We start from the raw sequence: 10755 nt of genomic DNA on the forward strand, positions 1-10755 counted from the left end.
CTTCAAAAAAAATTTATAAAGCCTTTATCAATGTAAAGAAAAAATCCGTTGCCTAGCAACGAAAAACTTACTAGTTCCTAGTTAAAGATCATAGATGTCGCTAAATATTTTTGTGCCATATTTATATCGCGGGGTTTTAAAAAAATGAGGCATTTACCGTTTCACGTAGGTACCTACATTATTATAAAATTGAACGTGTTGAAAGCAGTCATTTTAAACAATCAAATAATTTATCATAAATATTTCAACCAAAAAGGTTAAATATTCCTTAAGCAAACCACTCATAGCTACAAATAAACAATCAACAGTTACCTAGCAACAGCAACGATATACGTGCAGAATTCGCACGACATTTTAATTTACGTGTTTATTTAATTTTCTACAAGTTTTACAATGCCGAAAGTTATCAACAAGAACCCTCATGAGGGCATACCATACCACACCTTGCATTTTGGTGACGAGCCGGGCTGCTACCAGTTACATAGGTAAAGTAGTCAGTTGCTATGCTCCTGAGGCTAATATATCCTAGGTGACATGGAATTACCCACTAACCGTATTCCCGCATTTCCATCCGCGCTCGGGGGTAACTTCTTTCCGTAGATACCCCGATGTAACATAGCCATATAGCCTATACTACTCGGAAATAGTGTAGCTTCCCAACGGTGGAATAATTTTTCAAATCGGTTCTGTTGTTTCGGAGACTTTAGGGTAGTTTCGAACAAACAAACAAAAATCCTCTTTATTAGGTATATTAGTTCTATAGATTTTGGTATCCTAAACTTCGCTAGAACTGGCCCACATTAAAATCACCACCACCATAACCAAACCAACCACCATTCGTCCCCAGACCATCGCAATGCCGCCTCAAGTTTCCCATCACCAAGAAACCAATTCACAAATGCGAGCCAGAACCAAAGGAGACGGTGATGATCCCGCAGACAGGCAGCTTCAGGAAACTGCTCATCCCCAAGAGAAGGCCCAACTACTACCCCGCGATCATGCACAAGTCGGAGTTTGATAGGCTGAAGAAACAGGCCAAGGTGAGGTTTCTTTCGTGGTAGAAGCTGAAGGAAAATATGGTAAAGATATGGGGACTTATAGGATTTTGAAACTTCATTTTGCCTAAAATGAACTTGGAAGTTCATTGATTGTACTTGAGTGAGGAACGGTCTACTTCTTTCTTATGCTATTCAGAAAAGCTCAATGATGGTAAAAATTCTGAATTTTGGTAAGTATATATCACTCAAAATCCGTCCTTTAGATATACTAAGTACCTATTTTAACGCAATGTAAAATATTTTTTCTATGGAATGCAACTCTCGCTTACAAACGACAACGCTCGATGCTATTGTCCCACTTGACTAATAAATATTGTTGCAAAAATAATCTCGCTTTATACAAATTACAAGTACCCTCCGAACACGTATAATTCATTGATCACCACCTGCCCATTTGCTTCTCTACAATCTGGGCATATCTCCCTCCCTTCTAGATAGTCTCCCAAGAAGAGCAGCTAGCAGCCATGCACGCCCAAGAGACGGCCATACAGAAGGCTGCCAAAGCTTCCGAAGCCAGGAAGCAGCAGCTCAAGAAGAACCTCAAGCCGCAGCCAGGAGCTGAGACTGCCACTGGCACTGCCGACCCTGAGCTTGAGGGACCCGACCAGGCCGCGCATACTCTGTCGAGGGCTGAGAGTAAGTAAAAGAAGGAGACAGAAAGACGACAAGATTTCTGTACCTGATCATCAGCATAATGTAGGCAGCATCAGCATAATTAGGTCAACTTCTAGTTAACCTAAACTATGCAACTAATGTGGAATAGACCCATCCTTTTCACGATAGATGACAATATGCTGTTCACATCTACCTGTTGCCATCAACAGCTTTCTCTCCTTTTTTCGTTCGTAGTCATCTGCACTCCACGCAAAATTGAAAAAAATATTGAGTAATTTAATTAGTCCAGCAGTGGACTGCGATAGGCTGATGATGATGTTGATGATGATGATGATTGAGTTATTTTGTCCAACCTGATGAAGGACGCCTAATTTCCAGAGTAGTATCGAAGTTCTTGAAGTCAATGTGTCATATAAATGCTGTCTTGTTTCCTCACCAGTGCTCCGCGCGGACGACATGCAGGGTCCGCGGCTGTGCAACCGCATCATCCTGGCATCCAAGTGCCACGCCATCAGAGACGCGCAGATCACGGAGAAGGAGCTCATCAAGAAGGAACTCGATGAGGAGCAGAGGAGGTTTGAATAGATATTTCTACTAAAGTTAATTAGGCTTTTCAGGGTCTTATGTGATGTTCTGTTTACGAGGGTAAATGAATGCCTTGCTCATGAGTTTTTCGGGACATAACGATAGTTTTCATTTCTATTTAGCTTGCAAATGTAAACTTGCTTTTTTTCTAGTTTTCGCAGATTTATAACAACACGAAAAAAATATAGGACTTTGTCAGCATCTTCGTATTTAAACACACACATTTTACCTACACACTTTTTTATTTCTGTGTCACGCATTAAAACCTCCCTCCTACGATCCCATCAGACTGGACGCCATAATGGAGGAGAACCGCACCCGCGCGGTGACTCGCGGCGAGGAGGAGGAGGAGCGGCGCCAGCGCCTGCGCCTGCAGAACCTCGCCGCGCTCAAGGAGCAGATACAGGCGCATGAGACTGCCAAGGTACCTGTAGATTCCTACCTTCAGGTGGCATGCATTGGATCTTAAAATTTTGCGGGATCCCTTGAAACCGTCAAATAATTGCGAAAAGTAAAAAAAAGCAGTTCCTGTTCCTGTAGGTCCACACATTCTTTGTACATGAGCTTATTACGGAATTACTGGTTATTTTTTTAATTTTGGTACTATACATAGGTACCATTGATATCTCGTCTACTGATTGCCCACTTTATGTAGCAGCTCTGGAAGGGGTAGGTATATTTGCGATCCTAAACTAGCTGCTCCGCGAAACTGCTGACTTAATAACCCCTAGTCTACCTTCTCTGCGAAACTGCTGACTTAATAACCACTGACGGACTTCTTCTGTTGTTAATTCAGACACTATTTTTTAAGCTCCTTCAAACATTTATGTACTGTCCATATAAAGCACATTCTTCCAACAGATAATGGAAGCAGAGCGCATAGAGGAAGAGAGTATCCGCGTAAACCAGGCCAACATCGCCATGCAGATCGACGAGGCGCAGAAACTCAAGGAGAAACACCAGAGACAGCACAAGCTTAAGGAGATGCTGGATCAGGGTATGTGGACAATATAATGATAGTCTACAATCAAAAAAAAAGAAAATGATGGTGATATTTCAGTTTATATGAAATTATGCAGGCCACAATAATAGGTTTCGGGTTGGCCAGGAAACTGGCTTGAAGAGGTTAGATTGGGAGTAGCTCCATGGAAAACATTGGTACTAAACTGCATCTGGTGACACTGGAAGCCGACACAAACATAGTTAGGAAAAGGCCCGAAAGATGATGATGACGATGATGATAGGGTGTTTATTTAAAGAAGCATCCGCAACACTCCGCAAAATAAATATTCAAGTGCTAAATACATATTAAAACACTTTGACTGTTAAAATTAACACAATCAATTCATATCTTCTTATTGAAATAAGGTAACGCGGAGCTCCTGTACTACAAACAGCTACAAAACGAGGAGGAGCGCATCATGGACCTCCGCATCGCCAACTTCCTCCGACAGAAGCAGGAGAGAGAGAGCAAGAACAGAGAGGAGGCGGAGGCAGTTAAGGCTGCTAAACAGAAGGGGATCGATCACATCTCTAAGGCTCAGAAGGTAATGTTTCACATGTACATTATGATTCAGTATTGCATTTTCGTCGCTTCAGTAGATAGTAGCAATACTGTTCATAAAAATATACCTAGCTTCTTCATCTCATTGAGTGCGCTGCAGATTTAATGACGCAGCAAGCCCTGGCGACAGAGTTTTCTCAAATACGTCTGACGGCCTCTGACGTGGAATTGTAACAACGACTGGTACTGAGTAGCATTTGGTGACATCGGCTTTACGTGCCCACCCAGGCATGGGGGTGTAACCGCCAACTTCCAGATTCCGGGCTGCTTTGTGAAAGTTTCTTAAACGCGATATTGGCCTGTCCCAAGAATGACAAATGATATTGTACTCTGTTACCCAGGCTGAACAAGAGCTGAAAGAGGAACTAGAACGCATCCGCAACCTGAAGATCCAGGAGGACGTGGAGCGCGAGTACCGGCGCCGCGAGCGAGACGCCGCCATCAAGCGCAACCGCGAGATGAAGCAGCTGCACGAGGCCAGGGTGCAGCAGGTACGACGGAGATAAGAAGAGAGAGAGTTTAAGAGAGAGTAGCAGGAACTTTATAATCTGGCAACTATGTTGGGGTCTTATGGTCTTATTGGGCGTTGTCCTCGCATCTAAAAATAAAACTAAATCAAAATTATCGGCTACATACGTTCGGCTACGTTGCGGGTAGACGTTAAACTTACAACATCAGATTTTCGAGACACAGAATACCTACCAATTTTTTTTATACTAATTTAACAGCCAAATGATGATAACTAAAAGAAGTTAACAATGATGTGAGGATGATCGTTTTGTTCCAGATCAACGACATCCATCGTCTGATAGCTCGCGAGATCGCGAAGGACGAGCAGAGCTTCAACAACGCGGCAAGACAGAACGAGGAGTACATACGCAAGGAGAAGGAGGTAACACTACTTTTACTATTTTAAATAAAGGTAGAATACAGTAATTCGGAAAACACATGAAATAAGGGGGGAAAAGTACATAAAATTATAGACATGTGCCAAATAGGTCAAGTTCAGCATTATTGCAAGATAGCTGCCGCCTGACGCAAACTTTCAACTGGATCTAACACTGAATTGATCTACATATTGTCTGTACTAAACCTACCAAGAAAGAGAGCCGGATATTTTATGCTGATCATCGAGGCACTTGATAAATAGGCTATGGTCATGTTTCATGAATTCAATTCAACTTCCAGAACCTTTGACACGAAAAAAGTTCTTTAACATCATTGTTTGTGCTTTTAGTTGGACGACAAACGAAAGGCACGCATCGAGCAACATCGTCAGGCTATCATGAAGCAGATCAATGACAAGGAACGCGCCAGGTATGTGAAGAACTGCTTTAGTTGAGGCCTTCCAGGTTTTGTTGAGGTTAGAAGGTTGTGGCCGGTAGATGGTGTTAAAGCAGAAGAATTAGCTTGAACAGGTTAATCTCAGGAACGACTACTCATCATCATTTCAAAAATGTTTCAGAGTTTTATTGAAGAAGGCTACTAATTTTCAGATACACTAATTAGTTTCATCGGGAATTACTCGGGGGAAGCCGCTGGCAAAAGATATTTATGGAAGTCGGGACTACAATGTATTTTCTTATACGCAGTACCTACACAAAAATTTTTACTTCTATAATTTGTCAATTGAGTTGACTTATGCCTTTGACTTCTTCAGAGCTGATCTCCGCGAGAAGATCCACAACGAAGGCGTAGCACTGCGCATGGAGCAGGAACAACAGGAGAAATACGAGAAAGCTGTCATCAAGGAGAAGGTAATATACTCCATTAGCAAGACACAACGAACTTAGGCAGTTGTCCCACCAACGACGAGAAAACGACTAACTGTCGGCTATTTCCTCGCTCAAGAAACGTACAATAGATATACTTTCCAAGTGAACAAAAGAGATGCATATACAAATAGTTGATCGCTGACTGTTCACACTGCCGGCGAGCACTCGCTTCACTAGTTTGTCGCCTAGTGAGTGCCTTAAAGGCACTTGTCTCACCGGCAACGTTTAACGATTAACGAGTAACGAGTAGAGCTAGAACTAGAAACGAGTTAGCAAGACGCGGGGAGCGAGCGCGTAGTTCCGATATTTGTGTAGCTCGGCTATAAGCGAGTGTACGAGAGGCGGGCGATTACTCGCATCACTCGCTCGCTAGATACGCACTGTAGAGAAATGACCATTGGTTGCTCACTCGGCGTGAGTTCTAATCGCTTGGCGAGTGTCGCCGAGCGAGTGTTACCTTTCATAGCTTTTGTCGCTCAGCGACAAACTAGTGAAGCGAGTGCTCGCCGGCAGTGTGAACAGTCAGCGATCAACTATTTGTATATGCATCTCTTTTGTTCACTTGGAAAGTATATCTATTGTACGTTTCTTGAGCGAGGAAATAGCCGATAGTTAGTCGTTTTCTCGTCGTTGGTGGGACAACTGCCTTACCTAGTGCGGTGTCCCACAGGGTTACATACTCGGCCCACTGCCATTTTGTACATGACACTTATTCTTCTCTCTTCGGCCTATAATTTGCCTCTCATAAAATCCATTCAAATGAATTGTAATCGTTTGCTTTCAAATCTTCTTAGGTGGCCGAGATGAGGACCCAGAAGGTAGCGGAGAAGTATGTGAAGGAAGTGGAACAGACACTCACCAAGCACGGGTATAACCAGTAACGTAGGGTCATGTAGGTCAATGTGTGTGATGAATGTATTTTTTAAACTTATTCTGGATTAAGATTGAGATTTTGCGGGGGTTTTGTGTCAAGTTTCCCCCAAATCGTGAGACAATTGTTTCACGCACCTGAGAAATCAAACTTTTTCATTATTTTTTTTCTTGTGAGATGTGACAGGTTTTAAAAAGCGTAACATATGTATATGAAATTTCCTGCTTACATGCGTATTGAAAATGTAAAATATTCATCGAGTGCCATATGAAAACAGTACCTATACTATGTGCCGCTCGTAAAACTATAGCATTTTCTTTACAGAATTTGAGCAGGGTATTGATTTAATTGAAAAGAAAACTAGTTTTTGTTCTACTATTTTCAAAAAGTTTTTTTTTCTGTTATACAAAGCTAGGTGCACGGTTTCCAAAAAGCTAAAGGGCTTATTACATTTGACTAAATTCAGTCGTCTAAATAGGTTTGTCTAATTAGGTTTCTAAATGATTTAATGAAACCTACCTTCCTAAATGCGATTACATTTGACTGAATTTAGTGACTGAATCATTTAGACGACTGAATTTAGTCAAGTGTAATAAGCCCTTTAGAATATATTTTATATCAATCATGATTTATTTTAAAGTAACTAATGTGTTCACCAGTTGTAAGCTTAGGTTAGTGGTTTGATAAAATCTTATTTGTGGAAATACTTTGGAAACAAAGATATAATAATTTGTGTGGTGTGATTAAAATGATATTAAATTGAGTTATTTATTCCTACTTTTTTATTATTATAAAGTGCAACTATAAACGTCGAATTTAAATAAATGTAATGTAAAAGTCAAGATTTTAATACTATAACTATCAATAAAAAGGTACACAATTATACACAAGTCAGCCATAACATTAAGAATTAATTCATAAACAATAAAACATTCACACTCATAAAACTAATATTACCTATAAGTTACCAAGCAATGGGAAATTTCCCAGTCACTGGATTACACTAGTCAATACTGGTAAACAGTTTAAAATCCACTTTAGAATACAACAAACCAGTAATTTCTACCAAATGGGAATTTCCCATATGCTGGAAATGTTTTTGGGAAAAAATTCCCAATAGCTGGAATTTTTCCCAGCAAATTAGATAATGTTACTAGCGTCACTTCATGGCTTTTTCTCCTAGTTTGACGACTTTGTCGAGGTTATCTTTGAGCGTCTTGAGCTGTGAGAGCACATTGGAGTCCATGAGAGAGAAGGGAATGAATGCCTGCGACTGGCGCAGCTGTTTGGGCTGGAGTGACAGCATGGTGCCGTCTTGGAGTAAGATGTTGCAGTTCGCCATCTCGTCTGGTTTCATTCTGTAATGAAGGAATTTAGATTACTAACCTTGCGTGCATGTATGACGTCAGTCAAGTTTTCAGTCAGTGATACTTTCTCTGAACATTCTTAGTTGTTAATTTTAGCCGGCAGCAGCTGGTTTAGAAGAGCTGGCATAAAAGGCTTGAAACTTAAATAAAACGGCACTTACGTGTAACAGGAAGGCACCATAACCGGCGAGCCGGACATGGAGACCACCATCTCGCCCTGCCGCGGCTGACGCAGCACTGTCAGTGGCGTTTGTGGAGTCACCTGGAAACAAACATTTCGTTAGGAAATAAATAATAATCATTTACTCTTCTGCAGATAACTACGCGCAAATTTCGAGCAGAGAAAGTAGAAAGAAGGTAACGCCGGGCTCGAGGAACGACTAACGTTACCGGCTACGCCCTGATCTACCTGCCTTACGGCATCTCCGCTGTTTCCTGCCTCCGTGGCTGGGCCAATGGGCTGGGTAATATGTAATACGTTGAATACGTTCTCAGTAGTTGAGAGCACCATTGAATTTGGCGATACATAACTATATCTGAGGTCTTCGTCTACTCGTCTCACCTTAGGCGTGATAGCAGGATAGTTGACAGCGCAGTTCTTGTTGTACGCGGGGGTGCGGTAGACGGATCGCGAGCGGCGCCGCTGGGTCTTGCTGGCGGTGGGCGGCGGCAGCTTGCGGCACGACGCGTCGGCTGAGCGGGACCGGCGGCTCGCTGTCGTCGGACGACTGGCCGTTGTAGGCCGACCCACTGACGGGGGCACTGTTGGTGTTAAATTTATAAGGTTATAGTGTGATGTGATTATGTACTGTTTCCCAGTACATTACGAAATGGGAAATTCCCATTTTCTGGTTATTAATGAAAAAACAAAAATAAAATATCCTGATGTTGTCCAACTACTTGATGATTAATAGGAAAAAAAATGATAATGATGTAAGAAAAAGATAGAATTACCTACAAGTTAATGAAATGCGAAAACCAGATCTAATACTGCTAAGTTTTGCATACCAAGTGAACAACAGCAGCCAAATTTAATTAAAGTACGCAGAATTAGACCCTTAGCTTAAAAAAAGCACTGTCATAGTGGAATACAAGAGTTACAATCAGCAGTGTAAAGCATGTACTCACCAATCTGCCTCTTCCCGCCGCCGCCGGAGCCCTGCGACGAGTTCTCCGTGAGATAGCCTGGCCCAAGGAAGCGCCCCGTTAGTGGAAACATGGTAGAGGAGTTAGTACATGGCTACAGACCGATGATGGGTGTTCAGAATATTTGTAAGTGTTGAAGTTTTGAGTGAAATAGTATTGTTTAAACTTTTAAGTGATGTGCATATGCTGAGAAATAAATATGTAATGAAAAGGAGGGCATTTAAATGTTTCAATTATGAGTTTCTAGAACAACGAATTTTACCAAGTTATGGCATTATGCCAACTTTGAAATTATGCTGAAGTGAGTAAACAAAAAGAAAAAAATATGTGTTATATCAGAGTATGCCTTTGAGAGACAAATTATGATTAGGAACTCACCTGTTACGAAATTATTATTTTGTGTATGCTGTTCTAAACATGTTTATGTATTGTTTGCTAGTATCTACAGAAGTTACTGTATTATTGCACTACAATTTTACTTAATTTACCACTAGTAATTATATTTTACAATGAATTAATGCTACAGACTATATTAAATCTACCACAAAAAGACAGCACATGGTGAGAGACAGTAGTGATGATTAAATACCCCATGATGTTATAGAAGACAATATACGTATATATGTACAATATATGTATATATATGGTAAGGGTTACATTACCGTCATCATGAGATGCTGAACGGCTGGAGTGACGAGTTCTTCTTGAATTTGTGACTTCTTTGAGATGTAGCTCTGTTTTCTGGAAATAACAGTCACCAATAGAAAATATAGTGCTGATGTTACAATCTACTCGCCTATTTGTAATATTATTTTGAGATAATTGTGTATATTTCTATTTAACTTTTTAAATTATCTAGAAATTATGAAATTGTTTCTTTGTCTTGCTAGCTACCTGCAGATTCACTCACTTCCTGTGGGAATTATTTTGCAAACCCAGATGATAAGAAGCTTAATGTTATTCTGATGTTTAAGCTATATTTCTATAAAGTTGCATGTTAATAATATGAGTAGGATGGTCCTTACCAGTTCTCCGACAGTCTTTTGCAAGTAAGTATTGCTGATAGATCCGAGCAGTATCTTGTACGCGAGCTCCAAGTTCCGAATTTCCATATGAGCACGGGAGTCTATTTTATTTTTTTGATCAGTCACTGAAAAACAGTAATTCAAGTTCTAAAGTTAAACACTCTTTAACACAGAGAAATGAGGTGTAAAGTTTTATAAAAGTTCGTTGTTTTTATGAAGAACGATGGATTGGTAAAACTTTTGTAGGAGGTATAGAAGTAAACCTCTACCTAACATACCACTTTTGTAAACAAAAGATTTTAAGCTTGATTTTTGAGAAGTTGATTGATTTAATTAGGTAAATTGAATGAGTACGTACCAAATTTATTTAGCTTTTTCAACTCATCATCGTATTCTGCCGTCTTTTCCTGCTTTCTTCCGGGCCGTTTCGTTCTCGGCATTTTTGATAATCAAGTGCTTCTACAACTATTGTAATGGTTGAAATGATTTCACAGAACTTTAATATTGTATTGGGCGTGTTATAATAAAACTGAACTACTTATTTTAAAATAAAAACTTAAAAGAATATTCAAACGTGAAATCGTAACAAAACAAAACAGAAACGGCCATTTTTAAATCAACCGTTCGGATACACATTCCCTATTATTCCATCTCATCTCATCATTGCCCTTCCAAACTCCTTTCGTTTCTTCCCTTTTAAGAATAATTTTAAACAGTAATTATAAAAAATCAAAATCTATTTTTCGAAC

The 10755-nt window shown here is 40.3% G+C and overlaps 2 protein-coding genes across 3 annotated transcripts; one reads left to right on the forward strand and one right to left on the reverse strand.

Moving 5' to 3' along the window:
• The first annotated feature begins 311 nt into the window (after positions 1 to 311).
• Positions 312 to 7202, forward strand: LOC110379518 (cilia- and flagella-associated protein 45). Its single transcript, XM_049845878.2, has 12 exons — positions 312 to 485; positions 848 to 1040; positions 1493 to 1694; positions 2113 to 2248; positions 2547 to 2682; positions 3120 to 3255; positions 3627 to 3805; positions 4164 to 4313; positions 4610 to 4714; positions 5060 to 5139; positions 5483 to 5579; positions 6392 to 7202. The coding sequence occupies exons 1-12, from the start codon at positions 394 to 396 to the stop codon at positions 6476 to 6478; spliced, it is 1593 nt and encodes a 530-aa protein (XP_049701835.1). The 5' UTR covers positions 312 to 393; the 3' UTR covers positions 6479 to 7202.
• A 98-nt stretch (positions 7203 to 7300) lies between these two features.
• On the reverse strand, positions 7301 to 10629 carry LOC110379517 (uncharacterized). Of its 2 annotated transcripts, XM_021339216.3 has the most exons (7): positions 10365 to 10629; positions 10007 to 10131; positions 9644 to 9722; positions 8964 to 9020; positions 8398 to 8597; positions 7997 to 8097; positions 7301 to 7826 (listed from the first exon to the last, which is right to left on the reverse strand). In XM_021339216.3, exons 1-7 carry the CDS (start codon positions 10444 to 10446, stop codon positions 7628 to 7630), a joined length of 843 nt encoding a protein of 280 aa, XP_021194891.2. In that variant the 5' UTR covers positions 10447 to 10629; the 3' UTR covers positions 7301 to 7627. The 2 variants fall into 2 exon arrangements, with proteins under 2 accessions (XP_021194891.2, XP_021194892.2); XM_021339217.3 differs by lacking the exon at positions 8964 to 9020.
• Between the last annotated feature and the right edge of the window lie 126 nt (positions 10630 to 10755).

The sequence above is a fragment of the Helicoverpa armigera genome, chromosome 25 (assembly GCF_030705265.1).
Source record: "Helicoverpa armigera isolate CAAS_96S chromosome 25, ASM3070526v1, whole genome shotgun sequence".
In the NCBI taxonomy this organism is placed as follows: Eukaryota; Metazoa; Arthropoda; class Insecta; order Lepidoptera; family Noctuidae; genus Helicoverpa; species Helicoverpa armigera.